We start from the raw sequence: 27,538 nt of genomic DNA, 5'->3' as shown, positions 1-27,538 counted from the left end.
AAGGTGCTCTTTTTAAGGGAGCCCTTTTGCTCTTTGGCCTGGAGGAGTTCACTTTGGCTCTCCCCATGCTTGCCTAATGGGTAAGCACTTGGCTTTCCACAGTGCTCACTTGATGGGAGGCACTTAGCGCTTCACAGTGTTCGCCTAATGGACGAACAATTTGGCTCTCTATGGTACTCGCCCCCCTCGCGGGGGGCTGCCGCAAGCACCAAGCAAAGGAGCACTTTGGCTAGCAATAGTGCTCACCCCTCTCCCCAGAAGGAGTGCCCGGGCAAGCAAAAGTGCTCTTCTCCCACGCGAACAATCGCCCCCGAGCAAGCACCACGGAAAGCACAGTACTTGCTGCCTCAAATATGGAGAGCTGTGCACGTGCCTTGCATGTGTTGTTCTCAGTAGCTTTACTAAAACACCCTCGTTTTAAGACATAATTGTGTGAATAAGTTATAAAAAGGACTGTGTCACTCATAGTGAACATTGCTGCATAGAAAACATGTTAGACTCTCTGGAAGCAACACAACCTATAAGAATTAGTTGAAGATCAAACAAAGTCTTTCGGAGTTTTGCTCAGCTGCGCATAAAACTTTTTTAGCCTTTTCGATTATGCGCAGAAAACATACGTATAGCAACCAGCAAAGTCGTGACAATTTACGCTATTACAATATCATCCACTTGCGCAAGTGACGGGAACAAGAGGTATCACTGGAAGAGCAAATGTCACGTCCAATGTCTTAGTCTTTTTTATTCTACATATATTTAGAAATGGTCTCACTGGATGTCCTTTTAGCCTTAGTTTGTACAGTAAATTAAGATGAGATGAATTAGAAATAAGTTGAGTTCAAATATATTTTATGGAATTTTAGAAAATGAGAGAAAAATTAAATAAAAATATTACAAAGTTAAAATATTATACTTTATAATATAATTTTTATTTTAAGATTTGAAAATGTTAATTTTTTTATTTTATTTTATAAAATTGTAATAATTAGATGAAAAAAATTAAACATTTGAAATTAAAAAATGTGTATTTTTTATATTTAGATATTGAAATGAGATGTAATGAGATGAAAGTATCTCTCTATCCAATATTCCAAACCAGAGCGTTTTGAATATTAAAGTGGTCCATGTTTTAGACAAATTAATCTCTAAAATCAAAGAGGAGACCAATTAGGAATACATTCAAAGTTGGCAACCCCGGAAGATTTGATGATTTGTGAATGCGGCATTCGCAAGCCTCTCTTTCAATCGATCATGCGGACTGAGATATGATTAAAGAAAGTCTTTGATTTTGGTCAAATGATTATGCTTGGCGTTGTGGTCGACAGTTTTGGACCGAAATTAACACAGCCCGCACACCTATATTATTATTATTATTATTATTATTATTATTGTTATTTATCATTCATTTCTTGCAGTATGGGGGTGGTGGGGGTCTACTTTGTTCTAGTTTAATAGGCAAAGCAACAGACATCCGTTTAATTGTTGAAGCCCTCAAATGGTGTCATTGTTAAATTTAAAATTAATTTACTATAATTTATTGTAGTAGGGGAATTTAATAATTTATTGAGGGATATGCCACCAAATTGTGAGTTGGTGGCTGTCTACTGTGTAATTGAATGCGCATGTAGGTTTTAATTCCGACATGAAAGTTGTCTTCCAAAGCAATCTTCTACTCTTCTTGTGCTAATCAACAATATTTTCCCTGCAATCAAATGGTTATGATCGAATTTGTGAGTATCTTCAAATATACTAATAATTTATCTCGTGGGTGTTAAATCAATTTCTTTTTGGATAATTTGACTTTAAATGAACTTCACCATAAAAATCATAGAATATCTCATCAGATGTCACTGTATCGATTGATGGTATCAGTATGGGGACCAACTGTGTGGCAAGATTAGCTGGAGGTATGCCCCCGTGTAATTGACTATTTACCTTTTTCCATTTATTTAATAGTACAACATTGAATGCAATTTTACTTTTTTCTTTCCTAAATAAATCTCTAAAATCAGCATCCCGTTGAAAATTGATTGCCCCGACCTGTTTCGCCGGCCAACACAATGAACACACCGCGGCTGACTGAAGTGTAAACAAAACATCTTCAAAAAGAGTCCAGCTAATCTGGAGGGCGACGCTCAATTTGTTATAACAGTCACAGAAGATGAAGCTAACTTCAATCATTGATGAAATCAGTCTAAATCTACAATCTCGAAAAGATTGAATTGTAAATAAAATTCAAATCGATGTGCGCATTTTATAGTGAAATGGGCAGTAATCAACCTAGTCTTTGGTTGTATATGTATAGATAATTTCATAGGTGTATTTTATATATTGATAATGGTAAGGACCCTCCATGAGGCATTATATATCTCAGTAATATTATTTCTATCTCTAATATGCATGCTTGATTAGGAAGAAAAACAACTGCTGACTGGACAGACAAACTGGGATTCTTGTATTACAAATAATAAAATCTGTGAGAAAACCTTGCTCTATCTTTACACACGCACGATGACTTCAAAGCTCACAAAGTATGGGTGGATTCAGATGAAGCATGAAGGAGATGGATTGTAAAAAGAGACATCTTTAGTAGTAATTCCTTAAAAAACAAATAGCCATGGCAAATGAGATATGGAGCCTGGAGTGTAACCAGTACAACTGTACAAGGCAACTAGAGATTTCTAATTTCTTGCTGCTGCTTAAACTATATGTGACTCTTCTGGTAAAATTTTATTTGAAAGTCAGGGTATAAAACACATATTTTATTTTATTAATATGATAATACTTGATTTATTAGATAATTTTAAAATTAAAATATTTTATAAATCAAATCGTTCTGCGTCAATAAAATAAAATAGAGGCTGCACATCGTTTTTCAAGTAAAAAAAATTCAATATTATATTACATAATATTATTTGTAGAAGAAAGATGTACAGATATAAACTTTCACAAACAATTAATGCACCGTACGGTCCATTGATAAGTTTTTGATTAAATAATATTAAATATAGTTTTTTTTTTTTTTGTTTTTTAGAAATTTTTTGAGAAATGTAGTTATGAATGTAAGTATGGTGTACGTTTTTTAAAAGAATTAAATTTATTATTAAAAAATTAATTTTTTTTAATAAAATTTATATTTATTTCTTTCTTTTTAAAAAATACACAATATTTACTCATAAAAATATCATTTCTCATCTTATTGTGACAACCCGGCCGGAAATGAAGTATTGGGGCGAGAGGGGTGGCCGGGGAGATGTTTGTAGCTACGTCCCTGCCACAACAATACACCACAAGACATGCTCTACTCAGCCACTATGTCCTCAGGCAACTTTCCCACGCCGGCTGCCCATTTCTCCCCTCGTGGAAACTCCCTCGGCCTTGGGCCTACGTCCAGGTAAGGTGGGTTGGGCTTACGTGTCCTCTTTTGTTCTATCAGGGGCCACATATAGTGCACGTTCGACAGGATCCGGAGTGTGGAGTGACACAATGAGTAATGGAAACATCATTGTCAATGGGACTGACTGCCAAGAAGAGCTGTGGGGACAGACAAAGCTCACTCGCGGACCACGGTCTCTACGGCTTGGATTTCTCTCTTTTTCATTCGCACTCAGCCTTTCACTGCTTTGTTGCTTGTCCTCGTTATGTTTGGATGTATTTTGTTGCCTAGGCTTTAAAAAGGAGTATTGTTTTCCGCTCTTCACCTCTAGCTGCTTCTCTGCCAACGAACGCAATACAACAGCAACCAGAGCCACGACAATAAGCTAGCTTCAACGAGAACCCCATTTTCAATTTCAGGTTTTAAACTTTTGAGAAAAAAAAAAAAAAAGAGGTTCAAGATCTCTCATTTACCTGACTTCCCTCTCATTGGCCACATTTTTCCACTGCTCGTGGCGTATCAATGATGGTCCATATTATCATTTATTGACATTTCAATATCTGGGTTGAAGAATGCCTGTTTTGAAGTTCTCAGGGATCTGCGGAGTAATTAGTTCTTGCAATAATTTTTCTGCTTTTGGGTATTGTGGGTCTTCGAGATGGAATTCGGTGAGTAATGTTTGAAATATTTTACCAAATTACAAATTGTTCTTTGTGTTGGCGTCTTGTAGTATTTGTCGAGCCAGTACTGTATGATTTAAATGAAAACAGAAAGTTGATACTGAGAATCTCTGCATCTTCTGAAAAAAAACAAGAATGGTATCTTTTTCTTTTTGTTTTATTTTTGCTTTTAAGCTTTTAAGCTTATAACGTGTCATGTCTTCTGGGTTGTGCTTCGTTGAAAGCTTACAATGTTGTGGCAGTCATACTCATATGTGAGAAAATACTCTTTCCTTTAGAGGGTATAATGGTCATTAGTTCTACAGTCAGATTGATAAACTCAGCATTGACTGATCGAATTGGTATGCATCTTCCTTATAACTATAATCTCCCTTGAGGGAATAGTGGCATCTAGCTTATAGTGTTTGTTTTTTTTACAATGAATCTTATTGTTCGTTGGCTACACATTACCCTCGTACTCAGAATCCTCTGTTTCCATAACTTCCAGGTTAATTGACTGTTTTGGGGACATGCCATTTTCGAAAAGACAATGCCCTGAGCAATAACCATACTGGTTAAAATGTCTCAATCAAGTTTTCTTGAGTGGACAGTAGTATAGGCATGCCATGACACACTTTGCATACCATGTGAGTCCATGAATTACATCCGATCTAGCACTGAATCACTCAAGACAGAATGCAAGTCCATTTAACTCCTAGGTACTGTCCAATTGGATTCATTGCATAATTAGTACTCCATTTCTTTCCTCTCACCCAATCTGTGGTATAACCACCAATCAGTAGTTGGACATATTGACTGTTATACAGTAGCAATTAGTTTTACTTTAAAGTGTAGTTAAGGCATTTTACTTTTGTGAGATTCTGGATTGAATGATTCTATCTGTATTATGGTGATTTTGTGTGTATAATGGTACAAACTAAATGATATTTATGAGGATGATAATGGAATTCTCACTTCATTGAAAATACATAGATCATGAGATGAGGATTATCTCCATTTTACTTGAAACAAATAGTGTCCATTTATTGCAAAACATGAGGGATCTTGGTCATTGTGTTTCTAAGAGGAACTAGATTAACATTGAAATGACTAAAATAACCACATTTTGCACTAGAATAATGGATTCAATTCATTTCAAATGAAATGGAAAAGACCCTATTCCATAGATAACATTTGTAGGGTGCAAACAATAATAATGTCAAAGTGGTACTTTTTTGCCACCAAATTGTCGTCCTATGTTTGGCATTCACTTGCTTTATGGTGGTATTGCATGCTGTAAGTACTGTTGTGCCACTAGAAGTGTACAAATTGTGCCACCAGAAGTGTACAAATTAGGATTATGGTTAAATTAGTTCCTGGGGTTTACCCTTACGAAAAGCTGGTATGTGGAGTACAAAAATGAAAAATTTACTCCTTGTGGCAACCTCCACATGGCAAATGATCCCTCCATCAACTTCCTAATAGAACCTGAGTAGAATATTAGGGTGCATGGATTATATTCCATGCCACGACCAATCTATTGTTAAATGTCCAGATTTCCATGTCATGATGTCATGTTGGCACAAAAAGCTTAAAAATGAAAATAAAAATAAAGAGGGAGGGAGGTCCCCCTCTACTAGGTGGCCAATGTAAGGCCCAAACCACATGGCTTATACTCCAAAATGACTAGTCAATGATGCAATCGGAGCCCCATTGAAACCTTATAAAGAGCAAGAACTTCTCATTTTCAAGCAATGTGAGATCCCACACACCACCTACCCTCAATTTTCATATGGGGTATCACAATCTCCTCCCTTAAATTCCTGATGCCTTTGTTGGGCCCGTCCATCGTAGGTGGCACAGCTTAAGTGTCACATTTCTGGTTGGGATAGGCTTTAATACCCTTGCTAACACCCAATGGAAGGTCTAAATCACATGGCTATACTCCAAAAAGACTAGTCAATGATATAATTGGAGCTTTATTGGAACCTTATAAAGAGTAAGAACTTCTCTTTTCCAAGCAATACGGGATCTTCCATACACCACCTACCCTCACTTATCATATGGGGTATCACAGGTACCTTCCACCCTTGCGGGGTAGTGGTGTTCCACTTTATTGGCCCCCCTCCACCTAGGGTCCTAGACCCTAGCAAGGTGGCCACATGCTACCCTGTCTCCACTCTAGGGTGTCCCCTCAATTTTTACTTGAAGTCTACCCAATAGTATACACCCCAAAGCAAAATCTATATAAAGCCATGCTAATAAGAAGCTCATGCTTGCAATCATTAGAGCTGCTCTGAAATTTAGCTGCCATGGTGATTGGATATTTCCATCATGCAGATCCATATATATCAGCTTATTCAAGTTTGTTGTTTTCTCTTTTTTGGCTCTTGCGTGAAACGAGCAGAATATTTGACCTTTGATTCTTACATTGGATTTGCATGTAGATGAGAGAGATTGTTTTTCTAGTTTATCCTGCCATATATGATATCTCTTCATTTAGAATGTTGATATATTTTTGAATTTTAGATCATGTCATGATTATTATTACATCCTTTACAATTAACTTGACTTAGGTTCTCAACAAAATGATTTTCACGCAGAACAACTTGTGGATGGAAGTTTCAAGAATTTCATATCTGGTCAGTACTGATTTCTATGATCCAATGTTACATGAATGCCTTTATGTTGCTTTCTATGTTCTAAGTTCTTAATGATCTGACGAGTTCCCTTGGAAGCCTTTGTTGTGATTTTTTTTAGATGCCTTCCAGTTTTACTCTAGATTGTGGTTGTTGGACAAGTCTTTACACCACTGCTCATTCGATGAATGATTCCATTATTAAAAACAATTTGAGCAGAAAGTTTGGGTCACTATTTTTGTCATTTGGAGCTATACTGATGTTATGGAGGCTTTCGAATTTGGTCCCCTTCAAGGGCAATCTCAAATCAACTAAACTTTGGTCCCTTTGAAAAGTATCTATATGCTTTCTTACAAGGTTATAGATATGTGAAGTGCTTTAGCCATAAAGAGATCTCACAAAAGTAAATTAAAAAACTGACTTGGCTTCATTTGATATGTTAGATCTACTTTATATTAAGGCTTGGTTTGGATAATGAGTTGAGATGAGATAAAAGAATATTATTTATGTTTTGGGATTTGAAAAAGTTGAATTATTTATTGTATTTTGTTTGAAATTTTGGAAAAATTGTAACGATTAGATGAAATGAGATGGTTTCACTAGACAAACTAGGCCTAAAAGTAGCTTTACAATTTAATGTACTCTAGAAAAAATTTCAGTGATGTACACAACTCTTATGTGTATAAAAAATTCTAATTTTTCAAGTTTGGGAGTCCCTTAGACATCTAGCTTTTCAAGTTCCCAATAATTATCGAGAATCTACATCCAAAGGCAACATTTTGTGTTTTGAAGTTGTTCCATGGTTTGCTTCATTTTTCTCACTTCTTTTGACTTTGACATTTCATTCATGACTTTAATAAATTACATATACGTTTTGGCCATGGAAACTCTCTCTATCCACTCATCATATTGAAGCAAAAAAATAAGAAGCTCATATAATTTTGGCCCAAATGGTGAAGACTTTGGTCTTGGGGTATCACTCTCCTTAAGGTCTAAGGTTCAACACCTCATGGGTGCAAACAATTCTTTTGGGTCACATCTGGTGAAAAACCAGCGATTTAACCAGTTCCGTGTAGGGAAACTTCCGAGGGTGTGGTGCATTGGACCGGGATATAATCTACAGGGGTGGGTCAGAAGGGCCTTGCCTTGGAGAGGTTTCCCGACATAAAAAAAATAATAATTTAGAGTTAAAAGAGCATAGAAATTTAATAATATGATCTAGATTGGACATGCTGTCATCCAGTTTGTCTTTCTTTTTGCCTCAGTTCTGATTCTCTTTTCTATGGTGATGACATGTGAATATCTAATTAAGAACAGGAGATGGGCGCATCAAAGAGGTTGATCATTTTCTTGATACTTTAATGTGAATCTAGATTGACTAATACAGGGTTAAGTTCAGCATTATTCTTAAACCCAAATTCTTCTAATCTGGCAGCGAACATAACCAACAGGTTTAATCAAACATTGTTACTCTAGTGACAATAGAGTGCAATGCTACTGCAAGAGTACAATTACTAAGCTACTGCAAGAGTGCAATGTTTTGTTTAACTATATAGTTTTCGTATTTTGTTTTTAAGCCTCATATATTGATCTTCAAGCATCTATGTTGTCTAGAGTTGCAATATATTTTTTGTTGTTTTCACTTCTTTTGACCAGTTAAAATATAAAATCACTGAATATCTTGTTTTTGAGATGTTTTTTGTGTTCTATTCTTCACTTAAATGCTTTTTTTATTGGAGTTTCAAGTTCACATCTGCCTTTGCTATATCTAAGGGATAATGAATTGTATAGTCAGCCTGAACTTCATTTATATAACATATTTCAAACTTGAGTTTTATGCACATTATACCATTATTCTGGCTCAGGTTTTTCTCATGATGATATGGACTTATCTCTTGGGCAAAGCTTGGATGGAAGTTTCAGGAAGTCTAACTCTGGTTTGCAATACTGCCTTGCTTTGTATCCCTTTCCTGTTAATTAATCGGTAGTTAGCTACTTATAAAAAAAATGAAAATTAGTTTGTAGTCGGCTTTGCCCATTTTATCTCATATGAGATGTTGTGCTATTGGTTGATTTCAACTTATGGATTAAGATGATTGTCCCATACCATAAATGTTGATATGTAATTTTGTCATTGTTTAAACATCTTAAGTTCTACTATTTAGAAGTTAGACTTAGGATTGACGTACGAGTAGGATATTGGGTGAGAATATGGTTTTAGAAGGAACATCCACTGATGGAATGGAGGTGATGTGTTGGAAAATATAGAGTCAGAAGTTTGATGTTTTTGTTGTTAGGTGTTGCGGTGTGTTGGAGTGGGCTTTTTCCTTGGAGAGCAATTGATGTGATGGTTTACCTTTGATGGAGACCCACTTTCGTGTTGTTCTATTATTAGTGAAGGGAATATCGTAAGTTAACTACAATACATTCCATTCTCTGGTTTAAAACTGATGTGCTGCTGGAAATTGACATGTTCAAAACAAAATGATAATAATGAAAAATTATTGGGAAGTGAGTTATTTGAGATTCATGAGTGCCAAATTGAAACGTGCAAAGTTAAGCAATCACAAGAAGTTAGAGTTCATGCAGACTGGGTATAAAATTACAGAAAGTTGAGGAAGCTATCTGTTAACACAACACAAGCACCGGGACCCATCCACATACAGACACAAGCACACTCTCCTACAAGGGCATAATGGTCCTCTCAATATTTCTCATCTTTTCCCATGCCTGTCTTCTTTCTGGGAAGAAAAACTGTTTATTTTAAATTTCTAGTGTGACTTAGGTATTAGCTTGTATTCCTGTTATGTTGCAATGATACTACAACAGAAACTCCCTAGGTTTGGAAGTTTATGATAATTCCTTATCTACTGTTTTTGTAAGTGTAATTCCTTATCTACTTATGTCATTATTATTGATTTTTTGGTTCTAACATCAATTTTCCCACTTATGAAGAAAAGCTCGCTTATGAAAACATCACTTTTCTCTGTTACTGCTCTAAGAAATGCATCTAATAGAAATGACTAATGCATGGGTGACTATGGGATGCAGTTATCTCTGCTCACAGTATTTCTGGAACTTCGGCTTCAAGCAAGTTCTTTCCTACTTCCAGAAAATTGTTCAAAGGGCTAAAGGAATATGGAAGGAAACTCACCAACCTGGAACTTTTCACACAGAGTCTTGAGGATTGGGTTCTTGAGAATTCATGTGCAGATTTAGCCAATGAGGAGCAGCATTTCAGTTCTCCCTTTCTGGTTGATGAATTGCACAAGCTTGATTTAGCATTGGAGGGGGTGCTATTTCAGCAGTTGTACCGTATGCCCTGCTCACGATCTCTACTAGCTGATGAGCTTAAAGAAGATGAGTATCTTGCACTAGAAGACTTCCTTCATGTTGTGGCAAATGGCTTGTGGCGTACTTTTTGGCATAGAACTGGGCCATTTCCATTCTTTGTATCTTGTCCCCGACATCCTGGATCAAAGTTTTATAGTGTAGAAAAGTCAATATCAAGAGGAAGGCTTAAAGAGCTTTGTGGTGTAGCTTTGTTGTCGAAACCTGGGGGTGAGGTGCAAGTTCACTGGGACCAAGTGATGGAGTTTGTATTATTTAAGCAAGATATATTGTCAGGGAATGAGTTGAAATTTTCTGCTGGCACAATTTGTGAAGCTCTATTTTATGGTTTTCATATACTTGTTTCCAGGAGTTTGAGCAAGATCAGTACTGTCAGCAGTGATTCTGTTTTCCTTCTGGTTCTAGACTCTAGATATGGAGGGGTGGTAAAATTTGGTGGTGATCTCAGCAAACTCGATTTAAACTCATCTAACCCATACCAGGCCATGGCTGAATGGATGAAAGCCCACGCTCAAGTTAGTGTTTCCTCAGTAGATCGGATGTGGAACAAATTAGGGAATGTGAACTGGGGTGACCTGGGTACCCTGCAAGTACTTTTGGCAACTTTTTACACCATAGTCCAGTGGAATGGACCACCAAGAAAGTCAATAGCCTCATTAGCTGCAGATCATAGCCTCCGCCTTCAGAAGCGTAGGATAGAGTGTTGCCTTGTTGAGAATCAATCTGCATTGGTTCCCTTCCAGCTGGCTGGTCACCAACATGGAGAGATTGTTGAACTTGACCAGAATGATAATTCATTTCTCAGAAAGCAGGCATTGCGTTTGAAGCTTAAGAAGGGTGAGATATTGCTTTTGGATGATCAACGGCAGGGGCAGAAAAGTTTCCAAATACAGGAGTCTCTTGTAGTAGGGAACAATTTTCTATACAGCGCTATTTCTCTTGATTATCCAACGGAGTTGTTGTCTTTATATGTAGGTGCCCATCCATCCAGACTTGAGCCATCTTGGGAGGATATGAGCCTGTGGTACACTGTACAGAGGCAAACAAAAGTACTAAATATTTTGAAGCAACGGGGAATTTCAAGCAAATATTTGCCTGATATAATTGCCTCTGGTCGCATTTTGCATTCTGGTCCCTGTATGAAGCAGAGCCCAGGAGGGCGATGTGATCACCCATGGTGCGGGACTCCAATACTTGTGACATCTCCAGTTGGTGAGCCACTTTCATCTGTTATTGCTCGGGTTGGCCCATTCTCCTCTGAGGAAGCAATCCGCTGCTGCCGAGACTGCTTAGCTGCTCTAAGAAGTGCAGCTATGACCAGCGTCCAACATGGTGATATTTGTCCGGAAAACATAATTCTTGTTGTTGACATGAAAGGTGCAAGAAACAGTTTTTTGTATGTACCAATATCATGGGGACGTGCAGTTCTAGAAGACAGAGACAGCCCAGCAATAAATTTACAATTCTCATCATCTCACGCCCTTCAGCATGGGAAACTTTGTCCAGCATCTGATGCTGAAAGCCTGGTTTATCTCCTCTTTTTTATTTGTGGGGGAAGTATAGAACAGCAGGATTCTATTGAATCTGCTCTGCAATGGAGGGAAAGAAGCTGGTCAATGCGTTTGATTCAGCAGAAGCTTGGTGAAGTTTCAGCTCTCTTGAAGGCATTTGCGGATTACGTTGATAGTCTTTGTGGAACCCCATACCCACTTGACTATGATATATGGTTAAAAAGATTGAATAGAGCCGTGGATGGCTCAGATGATAGAGGTAAGATGATTGAAGAAGTAGCCATAACATTGAGACTAGAGGACGTTGCGGAGTCCTCAGGAACCACTGGAGGTGGTACTTAAGCTTAGTGCTGAGGCAGGGATGAACTTTGGATGTTTGCTTTTGTAGCTAAATTTGGTTTGGATTCAACCTCAGTTTCTTCAAGAGATTCTTGGGACTTCAAGATCTACGGTTTGATAACTTTTTCAGCAATAGTTCATATTGAAGTTAAGCTGGTTGCAATTTGTCTGTTGGTTTTCTCTAATACGATTTGCATTGTAAATTTACTTAAACGGTGACATACACCAATCTTGTCCTTTACTGGCCTTTTCATTTATTACTCCAAGGAGGACAACCCCAGACCTAAGCAATCCCATAAGAAAGATTAGCCCAAGATTGACCTCTTGATTATTTTCAGCAGGTATTATACTGGATTATTCATTCTCCGTGGACATTCTCAAGTCTATCAATTTGTTCCAGTTTATGAGCTAATTATATGCTACTCAATGTAAGGGGTGATTGTTGTAAGATGTCAGGAAATTTAAGATGTGTTATTATTTTTTTCTTTGATCCTTAGTAAATAGAGATGTTTTCAGAACTCTACCGATCAAGAACAAAATAAATAATGCAATCAAGTTATTAGCACCCTGTTTAAGCAATGGACCAAATTACTATACTATTGAAAATAATACTCTCACCACTGGTTCTTACCGATGGAATTATTTTATTTTATTTTTTTAATTTTTTTACTTAATGATTAAAGAATTATTTTTTAATAATATTGTGATTTAAAAAAAATAGAAAGTATTAAAAAATACATATGAAAAAAAGAAGAAGAAGACTAATTATGCCTAACGGTAGGGGTGAAAACCGACATATCGGTTTCGGTTTTGGACAAAAACCGAGACCGAACCAATATGTCGAAACATCTGAAAATCTCGACCGAAACCGGCCGGAGAAGGGGAGGAAACCGTCGTCCTCGGTCTCGGCGTAACTCCGGTCGGTTCGTCGGCGTCGTCGGTGGCTGTGTGCGCCGTGAGAGAGAGCGAGAGACCACGGTGACTGCGTGGCTGGCGAGAGAGAGAGATACGAAGAAGAAGAAGAAGAAGACGAAGGGAGAGAGAAAGAGAGAGAGAGAGGAGCGGCGGCTGGTGAGAGAGAGAGATATGAAGAAGAAGAAGACGAAGGGAAGAGAGAGAGAGAGAGAGAGAGAGGAGCGGCGGCTGGTGAGAGAGAGAGATACGAAGAAGAAGAAGAAGAAGAAGACGAAGGGAAGAGGAACGGCGCTGTGTTAACCCTAGGGTTAAACGGCGCCGTTCCTTTTATTATTTTTTTCAACTACTGAGTCCTAAAACGACGCCGTTTCACTTAAGTTTAAGTTAAACGGCGCCGTTCCATAGGTGATGTTTTTAATGCATAGGATTTAAACGGCGCCGTTTAGATAAGTAATATTTTCAAAAAAAATATAAATAATATAGTCGGCCGGTTCAACGGTTTTTCCCTGGGCGAACCGCGAACCGAACCGGCCGACGTCGGTTTGGCTTAAATCCTACCGCCGGCCGACCGGTTCTCTGACGGTTTTGGCCGGTTCCGTGCGGCGGCGGCCGGTCTGATCGGTTCCGGCCGGTTTGTCGGTTTTTCTGTACAGCCCTACCTAACGGTAGCTGCAAGGTATTTTTCCCCTTTCGGGTAAGTGATGCAATGTTTGGGATTCGTAAACCTTAGTCTCTGGATAAAAAAGAAAGATTCATCATTATCTTTAGATCTTCCTATAATATCTTTTTTAGGTTGCAGTGTCTGGATCACCACGTTATGCTAGTGCAATATCTGTTTATTTTTTCATAAAGAAAAAGGAAAGACAAAATAATCTGCATTCTTGGACCTATCATATGGTTCATTGCATTCATCATGGCCAACACCAACCGCTGCATATTTTATATTGTAAATTTGTAACCAACATCTTATGTCAGTCTCTTCTAAAACCTGCAATCTTTCTGTAACGCTCCTCGGGTATTTGATAAAAATACTGCTATCCCTTCAAGGGGGGCAACTCCATCAAAGAAGAGAAAGAAAGATAGATTGCATCTGAGCAGGGACTGCTCTTTAAATAGTGATGTTCCATAATGGGCCTAGTTAAATAATAGGAAAATTAAATGCTAAGAGTTCAAATGTTACCAGCTGAGGCTCAATATCTGTTACAACTATTAAGTAAAAATTACAAATAACATAATAGGAACATAAATGTTGGCCCATGGCCTATGACTTTCTCGCCCAAAGCTTAGCTTCTTCCTTGGGCTGTGACACTTTTCATAATCTATATAATTGACAGGTAAAAACTACTAGCATAAAATCCTTGGAAATCCTCATCTCCGGAGCAATGGCACAAACCCGTCTAAGCTTACGGCTAGTTCCTCTAACATTCTTTTCCATTCAATGATAATTGATAAGTTGGAATTATGTCTTCGCTAAATTGGATGAGACCCACATAAGTTCCTTGTGATATCTACCTAAAATCTAAACAACCTTTTTTTTTTTTTTTTTTTTTTTCTTTTTTCATCCATTCTTTAAGAGGTTGGTACCTCAATTTTATTGATTATACTCATAATACATTTTACATGAAGGAGAAACTTGGGGCTACAAAGATAGAAAGATAAAGCCCCAAAACCAAGTTTCTAAAAAAGAAAAGAAAAACATAAAAGGAAAGTATGACAAGACTAAAAAATAATATACAAAATTAGTGCTGAATAGATGGAAGACCTGCACGATAGAGAGAACAAAGTAATTATATGTTTAGAGAGTTGAAGAAGAAAAGAAAAGCTTACCGTGTGTCCCATTGCACCATAATTGGCTAGGCTGTCAGCAAGCACATTATCTTCTATATAGACATGATTGATACTAAAAGGGAAATAAATATTGAAATGTAAACTATCATCCCAAATATCAGAGTAATTCCAAAGGGAGAAGAGTCTTTATTAAGCCAATTAACAATAATAAGAGAATCAATCTCAACAATTAGATTGAAAATACTCAATTCTTAGCATAAAATTAAATCAATTCTTAGAGCTAACAACTCAACAAAAGTGTGGATACTTGTATAAAAAAAAAATAAGAGAAACCTGCAATGATGGAGCAATTATGGAAACGTAAAATACAACCATAACCATCATTCTCAGGATTATTTTTTGAAGCACCGTCAATATTCAGCTTGAGAGTGCCTGCAGGAGGTGGAATCTCCTGGACTAAAATATGGTGTTTGGTTTGGATAGTTAACCGAGGGATGTGTAAAAAGTTGAGAACCTCAATGTTATTGTACCATTGAGAACTTTTGGTTTTAGATGATGATTGAGTACTTGAAGCCACTCCTTGATCTTAACAATAACAGTAAGAGTTGAGGTGTCGAAGCCCTCAAATATGGCTTTATTGTGAGCTAGCCACAATTTCCACTAGAGGAGCCAAGGCAGTAGACGAGCAAGGAGATTGAATTGATCATCAGAACCCTTGGACCAACAATGGATAGCAACATCCTTCTAACAACTATTGCCTAGAAGGGTATGACCAAGAGCTGCAGCGAAATAATGTCTAATGGTCTTTGCAAGAGTAATTCGGAAAGACATGATTTGCGGTTTCCCAAGATCCATCAAGACAGGAAGAACACTTGGAGGCCATAGGGATACCACATTGTTAGATTTTATCATCAAGAGGGATACCATTATACCAAAGCTTCCTAACAAAACCTGATATCTTGATGGGAAGAGCTTGATTCCAAACAAAACTCAAGGCGTTGGTGTGAGGGATATGATCCCTGAGAAAATTCCTATTAGACTTGCCATCATAAGAGTGTTTCAAAATTCTAACATCACGACCTTGTTTGAACATGATACAGTGTTCAATAACCTCTTGAATCAGAGAATCAGAGAGGTGTCATTTAAAGAAGAGAGTATTGACATATTCCAACCAGTGAACGTACAAACCTCTTTTTACTTGGAATGCTTTGAGACATAAAATGATCTATGCTTATATAATGAACATATGATGTACAGTACTTCCGGTTATACTTTTGTTTTAGATTCATGCTTTTGTGGTGCAGTGAATTTAATTCAAAATCTAAATTATAATGATTTCTGTTATTCAAGAACTTAAATTTCCACCGAAAACGATGTTCTCGTCTTTTTGATAAGCAAATGATAGAAATTTTTACTTGAATGTCGACTTCCATGCCATGTGTGGTTCATTATTATTAGGAAAAACGTTTATTTATTTATTTATTTAATATTTGAACTTTAGTTTTCTTTTGGAAATGGGATATTTTCTTCGAGGCAAAGGATGAAAATCTACTTCTCTCTCAAAATAAAAATGGGCGGTTCGGATTGCCAGCTTATTACTAATTAAAAAGTAGAATTAATATGAACTTCTAAATTAAAGAAATTGTTTGCTTTTTAAAAATTTAATAAACGACAACAGCTTGTTTGAAACCAAATTATATATATATATATATATATATATATATATATATATATAAAAGCTGCTAGCAACGACAAGATGGAGGACCGTAGAACCCAGCAAGTTGGGTCAACCGTTACAAGTCGTTGTCTTAAATAATTTGATGATATGAGTTGCCAATTAAGAGTGGTCCAAATGTGCCAGCTAAGTACCACTTGCACTCTTGTTCAGAAATGTCATTCCAAAAGGGAGACTCGGCACACGCTGTACTTTCACCAATACCAGTCTAAAATGTTACATTAATCAACCATAATGCAATTCAAAAGGAAATAACTCTTAGGCTTAGCTAGCCTTCATGTTGCTCATAAATATTCACATCACGCCTTTAAAAAGTATCGACCATCATCAGTAGATCAAAGATTGCCATATATATATATATACTAGTAGAATTAAAACGTCCAAGGGACGTTTGCGTAATGGAGGCAGATTATAAATGTAAAACATTTTCATGAAAGTAAATAATAGTATAAAAGAAAAATACAGCAATTATATTAAAACAACTGTATGTATGAGAAATTGGAACATAACAAGTTATTTTCTACAATAATAATAGATTGAGAAATTGCATAAACCCAAAATTATATTTTCACATTGCCTCTCTCTCTGTCTGTCTCTGTCTTTCTCTCTCTAATAATAATACTTAATCCATCTCCGTTAAAATCGCTTATTTTTTGTTTGTCTGACTTCCCTCTCATTTTTCTGCTTATAGTGTTTTTTTGTTTGTCTGACTTGCCTCTCCTTTTCTTGCTTATAGTATTCCTTTCGGCCTTCTTCCACATTTTTTTATCTCAGTCTCTTTCAACCTTACAGCTTCAAACTCTCTCTCTCTTATATCGCTCCTAATAGTATTTCGGTAGGGTCCCACATGCATGTGCATTTTTGTTGTCGAAGAAAAGTTTACGTTACTATTTTAGATAAAATATTATATAATATATATTATCATCACTCCCAATAGTATTTCGGTAGGGTCCCACATGCATGTGCATTTTTGTTGTCGAAGAAAAGTTTACGTTACTATTTTAGATAAAATATTATATAATATATATTATCATCATCAATATTGACATGATTTACTTCGTGGAATTTTCTTATCAGTTACTATTTCCTTAAGACAGCAAGCACCACTTGCATGATCAACCTGATCCTAACTTCGAGTCCCTCACGTCTATGATTCATGTGCTAGCTTTCGCTTAACAACAAAATTAAGTGGTACCCATCTCTTAAATTTAATTTTCCCACTGCCTCGGTTTCAATTTCAAGAGAGGGATGGTACGTTAAGGCCTTTTTCGAGAATCATCACTGGCCATTTCTTTAAGCTGAAACAGCATGCATGCCTACTCTTACCAAAATTTCTAGTCTTATTTGAGAGAATAAAATATAATTTACATCATCTAAAAAATGACAAAAAAAAATAGGAGAACCTAACTAACTATATATAAATATGCATATATATATATGCAATTGACAACTGATGTTACATCGACCATTGGAGCATTAAAGACATGATGATAAATGAGAAATCATACAAAATTATATTATATTATTATAATTAAATATATTTGATGCGAGTTGGGGAATGATAATCCAATTATAACATATATTAATGTGCAATACTGTACACATCTAATCTTTCCCAGCTATCCAATTAGAATTTCTGATTCCGTATGGCGTAGGCAAACTTAACGAAATTGAATTCATACCTCACAAGCAATCTAGAGAGAGAGAGAGTAGGTGAGTGGTTGCTTTCATTGGAGAAGCATTATTGTCAAACTTTGGGCAAATTGCTTTTATATTTTTTACTTTGAAACAGGAAAGAAATGTAAGATAAGGAAAAGGATCCCACAACCCTTGCAACCGACCCTACCCACTTCCTATATTATACTCCATAATATATTATCACGGGATAAATAGAAAGCACAATAGATTGAGAGTGTCTCCACACTACAATGATAGATTCGTATATTAGTAGGAAATAGTATTTTTTAGCGATAAGAACGCATGACTCATTCCTAAAAATTAGTTTATCCCACATGTCTGCAAAAAGCTTGAAAAATAATAAACGACAAAGCAAATTATCCAACGAAAGGTGTCTTAAAAGTCAAAAGTAGAAAGAAGAAAATCATCAATATTCGATGATCATCATCGGTGCCAAAAAAAATAAATTATAAATATTTTTTCCCGAGCCATTCCAAGGGACGTTTGCTTAGTGGAGGCAAAATATAAATGTAAAACCTTCCCATGAAAGTAAATAATATTAATCAGCAACACGTTCAGCAATCAGCAACACCACTATGCACCGCTCAACAGCAGATAAGAGGGGTGAAATGCCCTAAAATAAAGAACATAAGAAATAAGTACATCTCATTCAGTATACTGAAGCAACTGAGGTTATTCATGTGAATCAACCTGTTTAGAAGGAGAGCAACAGCGCTGTCACGATTGTTGATATCTTGATCCTGTGGAATTTTTCCAAATAACAAGCAAAGATTTTACAAGTGAACTGTAACTAACAAAATTTGTAAAATGAGAAGCTTCAGTTGGGATTTAGAGAACATTCATGGAGGAGATGAATGAAATTATTAGATCTAAAATACCATCTCTTAAATACAATTAGTATTTCAGATTCATATTACGGTTTTGTAAGAAATTGTGCATTATTAAAGGAGAAATAAAATGGAACACACAGAAGATCTAACAGAAGATAGAAACACAAATATGAATATTTGTGAAGTATTATTTTATTATCACAAAGTAAAATTACAGAAATTTAAGGCTCTTTGCCTCAATCTTTAAACGCTCTTGCTCTTCAAAAATCTGCATGCCTTTCCTATCTAAAGGAGTAGCCACTCGAAAAGAAGAGTTAAGCAAAGATTTTAAATATCTGTTCTCTCGCTTTACTGCTTCTATCTTCATGTTGGACTCCATAAGAAGCCGCTGAAGGATAAAAATACTCTCGTGGAGTTTGTCAACCCCACCAGTCCTAGATTGTAGTCGCTGAGAATATGCGACAAGAGTTGATGAGTATCGGGTACCGAGACTCACAAGGTCGTAGATAATTTCATTATCTGACTTATTAGTCAGATCATTGTTGGATTGCATTATAGCACCCACGGAAGAAGAAGAAGCAGAAACAACTGGTGAACGAGGTGCATAATACCTCATATATTGGTGATGGGAAGATTGCTGAGCCATTGCAAAGTGAGAAAGCAAAAAGAGATTACAGAGTAAGAATACAGACTAAATTTAGAAAAGTGAAGAAGATGAGATGCGAAAGAAGATGAACTGAATAATTCTTTTATAGAGAAAATTATGACAAAGTATCACTCTATTGGTTCATAACATCTTTCGTGAAGCATCTCTCTACAAGAGATAAGAGATGTAGCATCATAGCTGCGGCGCCTAACAGATACAGAAGAGCGATGTAGTATCATAGCTGCGGCGCCTGACAGCTACAGAAGACCTGTAAAAATCTTACGGATCAGAGTTGTCTGGTCTAAAACAGAGGGTCACCGTTTTTGTTGAAAGAGAGAGAGAGAGAGAGAGAGAGAGAGAGAGAGAGAGAGAGAGAGAGAAAGGGATGTTAACAGTTTAATTTTGATGAATTCTTTACTGAGTATGTTATTTAGAAGAACACTTAAAGTATATCATTTATGTTTTTTTAAAGCAATCGAGAGTTTACCACTGAAACCGAAGATGTTAGACATGGGTACAGCTGAAAAAATCCCAGGAGGTCGAATCTGCACCGTTTTCCATCAGAAAACCCTCCAAACAGAGCAAAAAAGAGAAAACCAAAGAAGACAACGGCCAAAATCTATTCTTACAGAGCTTTATCAACAAAAACGGAAACCCACATGTAAATTCTATGAGATATGGCAAAAAAAAGTAGAGAAAATAAGTGAGAGGAAAGAGAAGGTGAGGAGCGAAATGATAGGAGTCGGGGTGGGTAAATGGAGAACAGTTTTATTTCGTGAGAGGAATGTGGGAGGTTTGTGTACGTGACAATACACACAAGGGAAATCCACATGCAATGTATTTGTGCTGAAAAGTGGATTTCCTCCCACCAAATGAAAACCAGGCGTCCTTAAAGCGGTTTTCGGTTTTGCTTTTTGGTGATTCATGTGAATCAACTTGTTTAGAAGGCAATTTGTAAAACTGTTTTTGATCTGATGTAAATATAAGATATATATATATATATATATACAAGGTTATACCACGTTACTTAATTTTTTTTTTCTATTACTTGAAAGTGTAATTGTAAAGAAAAATGTTACAATTATAAAAAGATTTCATAAAAAAAAATTTATAAATTAATATACTTTTATATGATATATTAAATCTATTTTATAATAAAAGTACTTTTACAATTTAACATACACTATTAAACTATGTTAATTTATAAGTTTAATTTTATAAATAAGATTGTTGAAACATTTTTCAATTCAACAATGGACTTTTTGGGAATGCAAAATATAAATTTTCAAATTATTTGAGAGTGAAAAATATACCTTTTGAAAGTAGAAAGTAAACTTGATGTTGAAAGTAGAAAGTAGTACGCAGCAATCAACTAACATTAAAGAATGATTTTGGTCATAGTGATGTTGCATTAAATGACAAAAATGAGAGATCTTGCATTAGATTTATTTCCCAAATTATGTTAATTCCCAAAATTTGGTGGACAATGGGTAATAATATAATAGAGAAGTGGCCTTCGAGACATGATCTACGTCATAGATATATTTTTTTATTATTAGAAAAGATAATACCGCCATTTCATTATAATAACCAAGAAATACAATGAGGTGAATCCTCCGTGATTACGATGAGTTTAGAAATGGTAAAAATATCTTTTACAAGTAAGTGAGTAATTGTGTTGTTGTCCCTGAGAAATATCTCACTTTACAAAATAATATTATATTAAAGTAATAGATTATAACTTTCGATATATTAAAACTTGATATATTAAAACTTAATTCAATAATTTAAAATGCATGGGTGTGTGCCAGCTATTGATGCTCTCTATCATTAAATAAAATAAAATAAGCGAGAAGATGCGATTAGACTCGGCAACCGAACAAAGCATCTTCACATGGCATCAACTCCAGAATAGTTTCATTGTCACATGGTTTGAAATTTAATCATAGACTAAAGGTTACTTTCGATATAGTACGTAGCAATCAACTAACATTAAAGAATGATTTTGGTCATAGTGATGTTGCATTAAATGACAAAAATGAGAGATCTTGCATTAGATTTGTTTCCCAAATTATGTTAATTCCCAAAATTTGGTGGACAATGGGTAATAATATAATAGAGAAGTGGCCTTCTAGACATGATCTACGTCATAGATATATTTTTTTATTATTAGAAAAGATAATACCGCCATTTCATTATAATAACCAAGAAATACAATGAGGTGAATCCTCCGTGGTCACTGTTTACTCCTAATCATCTCGATAATCTTTTGTTAAAATCACCAACAACTTCACCACTACATCTAAATCTTAATCATTCTTGGGATCTTATTAAAAAAAAATGATACACATAATTTTTTTCAAAATGTTTTTTTATGTAATTCTATTTTAAATAAGATATGATTTTATAAAATAACCAATAAAAATAGCATCGCTTTTTATAAAAATACTTTCAATTTAAAATAATATATAAAGAATTATAAAAAAATTTATACTTGCATCATTGTTCATAAAAATAATCCCTAACTGTACTTGCTTAGCCTAAAACATCATGTCAGTCTTCTACCTCAAATATCTTAAAATAAAGATCAGCCTTACTTGAGAGAATAAAATATAATTTACATCTTTTAGAAAATGAGAAAAGAAAATTAGGAGAACCTAACTAACTATATATAAATATACAAGGAGGAGGAATTGCATATAAAGTTCTAATACTGTTCAATACTAACCCCGGTAGTGGGTCTTCAAATCATTATTGTATTTCTATAGATCATCACAATAATATATAAGGATGAAGGTGAAAAACGTTCAAGGCTTTAATGCACATGATACGGGTTAAACACACACACACACAGCTCTCCTTTCCATTTCATCGTCGCCCCTTTGACCGCCCGGTACGCCGCCGTCTGGAGGCTGTGTTATACACCGCCCCCACCATTCTCTTCCCCTCCTAGTAGAGATCATCCCCACCAATTTTCAGAGCCATCGGACCAGCCGTTAGCCGCCACGAGTCCCTGGAAGTCACGGCACCTGCCTGTTTTTTCTCCCCTGTCGCCGGTTGCTTTCGCAGCCCAGAACCGCCGCCGTCCGGAGGCTGTGTTATACACCACCCCCACCATTCTCTTCCCCTCCTACCATAGATCATCCCCACCAATTTTCAGAGCCATCGGACCAGCCGTTAGCCACCACGAGCCCCTGGAAGTCACGGCACCTGCCTGTTTTTTCTCCTTTCCATTTCATCGTCGCCCCTTTGACCGCCCGGTACGCCGCCGTCCGGAGGCTGTGTTATACACCACCCCCACCATTCTCTTCCCATCCTACCAAAGATCATCCCCACCAATTTTCAGAGCCATCGGACCAGCCGTTAGCCGCCACAAGCCCCTGGAAGTCACGGCACCTGCCTGTTTTTTCTCCCCTGTCGCCGGTTGCTTTCGCAGCCCAGAACCGCCGCCGTCCGGAGGCTGTGTTATACACCACCCCCACCATTCTCTTCCCCTCCTACCATAGATCATTCCCACCAATTTTCAGAGCCATCGGACCAGCCGTTAGCCGCCACGAGCCCCTGGAAGTCACAGCACCTGCCTGTTTTTTCTCCCCTGTCGCCGGTTGCTTTCACAACCCAGAACCGCCGCTCTCCGGCGGCGTGGCCTACACCACCCACCCAGTTTTCTTCCCCTCTCACCGGTGAAGATCCCCACCAAGTTTCACCTCCATCCGAGCCACCGTTAGCCACCACGAGCTCCTCCAAGCCATACGGTTTTTCACCGATTTCGGAGCCGTCGCACCACCTCCGGCCACCATCTCTTCACAGCTTCTTCCCCTACCTCTTGCCGACCAAAACCTGTGGGGTGGAGTGGATCTTGAAACTTTGGCAGAGAGCTGGGTTCGTGAGCTTCAGAGAGAGAGAGAGAGAGAGATGAGAGAAGAGAGAGACAAAGAGAAGAAGAATCGAGAAAAATAGAAAAGTAGGAAGAAAAATATAAAGCAGCCAACCTTCTGACACAGTTACTAAAGACCAAAAAATCCTTATATAAACGGACACAAAGGAAGAAAAGAAAAGGTTAAAAAAGTAACTATGCAATAAAAACGGAAGGAAAAAACGGAACGCAACAATTCACTGCTCATTCCTGTTCATTCCTGTAGAAGCGCGATAGGCGCTTATTATTATAAATAAATATTTAATATATTAATATTAATGTGCCAAATGATCAATTCCTTTGAATATATTTGTTTCAAATTCTACCGCATATTGCATCACAAATTCACAATTCGCAATATTTTAGGCAATTTCTCACAACAACACGTCATTCCAATTTGACAACAAAAAAGAAAAAAAAAAATTGGCTTGATAAGGTTATGTCATTCACTCTGAAAATGATGTGTAGACGTTCTGCCGTATATTATAATATGACGGAAGCTTGTCATGGATTGACATGAAAAGAGTCGACATGTAAAAATTAGTGGTGGGTTGGAGGGAGACATGCAGCTAGCGATAAAAAGGTCGATTCACGTTTTGTTTGTGCTTAATTAGGAAGGATAGATCGGGCTTCTACGCATATTGATCAACACTGGTATTCACTTTGTGTTAAGGTTTTTGGCTGAAGAAGAATATAAAAATACTATTCAACGTCTGCTAGCTTGACAATAATAATGCTTGGAACTTTGGGATCCAGCTGGTCAAGGGTCAAGGTGTGTGTTTGACAACTTTGGTGGTTTGGAATTGAATGAGTCTGAACTTTGACCCTAAAGTAGATTTTTTTAATTTGGATGGAAGGAGCCTGCAGGCCGCCTTCGATTTCTTTTAATTTGCATGGAAACTCAACTTTTCTTGACTTCGACTTTGGGAAGAAGAATTGCAGTGTTCTGAAATGGCTAATCATTTCATACTTAGGGATATTATGTTACTTTTGAATAATCCAGATATAAAGAGATTTTAATTAGGTTAATAATCAGCTATATATGAAATTAATTAATTAAGGTGTCCTGCTAAATTAACCCATACTAACTACTTTGTCCTTATCGATGGATTCACCAACAAAACCTGAAATATGCATCAACTTTGTTTCTCTTCCACTCTATATATTTGCAAATCATTGGAAAATTTAAAAAGAAAATTCCATGGAGGATCTCATGTTCGCAAACTGCCAAACATGATCGATCAAATACATACAAAATCAATCAATTAATGCTTGCCAGCTAGCTAGCTAATTGCTTGCTCCTATTTAATTACTTAACCATCGTATATGCGAAAACCTTATTTTACAAATTAATACTCCTGTACAAAAACTAATTTCTATTCTTAAAAACACAACGATGATGGTGATCAAGAAACAGGCGCTGTAAATATGCAATGATGATCACTACAAGTTTTATTCATGACGCAAAACCTGCTAGGCTTGGGTTGGAAATTCCTCCTGCGTTGGAGATCATGGCTGGAGGGCCTGATGATTCTATGGAGGAGAAATGCTCTCAACGAATTAGCCTTCGCAATCAAAGCAGCCTCCCAGTGTCGAGTAGGCGAAATGCGAACCTTTCGTCAAGTGATCAAGGCCGCCTTGTGGGGATGAGAATTCCGGTGAAGACTGCACCTGAATGAGCCTGGATGACTGGTGGGTGCACACAAGCATGTCCTGGTTGACGTCCTTGAATGTGGCGCTGCATCTTTTGAGGCCATGGATTAATGGACTTCTTCAATTCCAAACAATCCGTTCTGAATATTGCTAATTTCTCTCTCTCTCTCTCTCTGGTTTTCTTCTTTCTTTTTTCCCCCTCGAGTGTATGTGTATGTGGCAAAATTAGTGGTAGGAATGGGATTGTGGGCTTTTTATAGCTTCTTGTTGGTTTTTGATTTCCCTAAATGGCCATTGTCCCATAGCCATATAACAACTTGGTCATAGGCTATCTTCGATCGGGCTTCTGGGTAGAAGTAGAGCAAGAGTATTACCTTATTACCCTTGTTGCAGTTTGGTATCTAATCAACTTTGAAAGGGTCAAATGTGCCTATTAAGAATGATGAATAGAATAACTCTCATGAAATAAGTTGGATTTATTTTTGGACAAATTGATAATCAAAGAGTGAGTGAATTATTTCCCTGTTACATGGGAATTGGCAATAGTGTGCATGGACCAAATGACATTCACTTTGCTACTTATCAAGGAATTTAATTAAGGAAGGTAATGTGTTTCTTTATATAAAAGCACATACATTAACCATAGTCTTAACCACAATGTTTGGAATGGATTGGTTTCAGGCATACGTATATGCAGAGGTGGTTGTCAAAAATCCTATATCTATAGGATGCATGCATGCCACAGACAGTAAACACAAATTGAGTTTGACACGTGACTTGGAAGAGATGTTTATATGAATCAGAACTCAGAAGCCGCTGTATTGATGTATCATAAAATTTCAAACTATTCAAATTAGCTAAGTTTAATTAATAATAGGTGGGTTCGTGCAGATTGGTGATATTAAGCTTTTGGGTCAGACTTGGCGAGCAACTTTAATTATAAGTTGCAGGTCGGTTGGGGTTGGGGTGGGTCAAAGTAGGAAAGCCCCTGGCGCAGAGCACTAGCAGCACTCAAGTCGGCATGGCGAAGAAACCTAGTTAGTTGCACCTTTCTTCTCCCAGACAATGACGTCTCGTCGACAGTTTGGTTGGGGACACATTGGTGAAAGCAGGATCTCACACATAACTAACTATTTTCATCAGTTCATGGATTATAGTTTGTTATGTGTGAATTGGGACCAATTGTCACGAAAACTTGCTCAAGGAGTGATCAAGTACTCCAGTTTTTGCTCAGAAAATCCAAGAAATTGGGAACCAAACTTAGTGTGGCCTGCACGCGATGCACCTGACAGAGAGATAATTACTCATAATCCCCCTTAATGATGTTATTGATGTTGGGAGCTCTTCTGACATAGAGACGATTCTAAATAAAGGAGGGACGAAATTTAACGTGGTTCAGTAATTGTCTACGTCCACAGCTGCTGTAATTTCACTATGAAATAATTTTTACAAAAAACTCTCTCTTGTAAACTCTCTGCTCACCCACTCTGTTTTTCTCTTATTTCTCTCCCACACTCTATCTGCACACACACGCAGCACACACTCTGTTTTCTCTTTACTGCACTCTGTCCGCTGCACTTCTCTGCATCACTTCAACTGAGCTCTCTCCTATTTATAGGAGAGAGCAGCCTACAATATTTTTTCGGTGCATTCGGTGCCTAATATTAGGGAAGAGTTTGAGGCGTCACTTGCTGCAGACACTGTGCGTGTCTGCAAGTGGCGCCTAATATTCTAAGGAAAGAAACAGTGCATTAAACAAGCACATGCCACCCACCACTTTTGTCTCCATCCGCAAAAATCTTTCACTTGGAGACAAATGAGTCTACATATCTTCATAGCAACTATCATAGCAACTTCAAGTCATGCCTTTAAGTACGAAGTCCAACTGAAGCTGTGTGCAGCTTCAGTTTGTCAACAGTAACTACTTTTGTGAACATGTCTGCTGGGTTCTCTGTTCCTCGAATCTTCTCAAGTATCAGCTGTCCACTATCAAGAAAAGATCGGATAAAATGGTATTGCAACTGTATGTGTTTTGTTCTGGAATGAAAGACTGGATTCTTTGCAAGAAAAATAGCACTCTGACTATCACTGTGCAGAATACCTTTTCCATTCTTCTTTCCCAATTCTTCCAAGAATGACTGCAACCAAACCATTTCCTTCCCTGCTTCAGTTATAGCAACGTATTCCGCTTCTGTAGTTGAGAGGGCAACAATCTTCTGTAATTTAGAAGCCCACGATACATCTGTACCACCCAGCGTATACACAAATCCAGTAGTACCACCCAGCGTATACACAAATCCAGTAGTACTTTTTCTGCTGTCAACGTCACCTGCTAAATCAGCATCTACATATCCCTGTAGTTTTAAACCTGCTTTTGTAAAGCATAGTGACGTATCTGAATAGCCTTGTAGATATCTTAAAATCCACTTGACTGCTTCCCAATGCTGCTTTCCTGGATTACTTATGTATCTGCTCACAGCTCCCA

General features: G+C 37.1%; 1 protein-coding gene across 4 annotated transcripts; it reads left to right on the top strand.

Annotated features, from left to right (window-relative positions):
* Positions 1-3,272: 3,272 nt before the first annotated feature.
* On the top strand, positions 3,273-12,349 carry LOC122299527. 4 transcript variants are annotated; one of them, XM_043109887.1, is made up of 5 exons: positions 3,274-4,041; positions 4,541-4,751; positions 6,636-6,674; positions 8,537-8,608; positions 9,723-12,349. In XM_043109887.1, exons 4-5 carry the CDS (start codon positions 8,554-8,556, stop codon positions 11,873-11,875), a joined length of 2,208 nt encoding a protein of 735 aa, XP_042965821.1. In that variant the 5' UTR covers positions 3,274-4,041; positions 4,541-4,751; positions 6,636-6,674; positions 8,537-8,553; the 3' UTR covers positions 11,876-12,349. The 4 variants fall into 4 exon arrangements, with proteins under 4 accessions (XP_042965819.1, XP_042965818.1, XP_042965821.1 ...); XM_043109886.1 differs by having other exon boundaries at positions 6,609-6,674; XM_043109885.1 differs by lacking the exon at positions 4,541-4,751 and having other exon boundaries at positions 3,273-4,041.
* The last annotated feature ends 15,189 nt before the right edge of the window (positions 12,350-27,538 follow it).

This window comes from Carya illinoinensis, chromosome 16, assembly GCF_018687715.1.
Source record: "Carya illinoinensis cultivar Pawnee chromosome 16, C.illinoinensisPawnee_v1, whole genome shotgun sequence".
NCBI classification, from domain to species: Eukaryota; Viridiplantae; Streptophyta; class Magnoliopsida; order Fagales; family Juglandaceae; genus Carya; species Carya illinoinensis.
The sequence above is the reverse complement of the archived record's forward strand: the minus strand, read 5'-3'. Positions and strand labels throughout refer to the sequence as shown.

Coding starts and splice junctions, on each gene's coding strand:
- LOC122299527 (XM_043109884.1), top strand. Junction 6,675..8,536: donor TTTCAAGAATTTCATATCTG/GTCAGTACTGAT, acceptor ATTCTGGCTCAG/GTTTTTCTCATGATGATATG. Junction 8,609..9,722: donor TTTCAGGAAGTCTAACTCTG/GTTTGCAATACT, acceptor TATGGGATGCAG/TTATCTCTGCTCACAGTATT.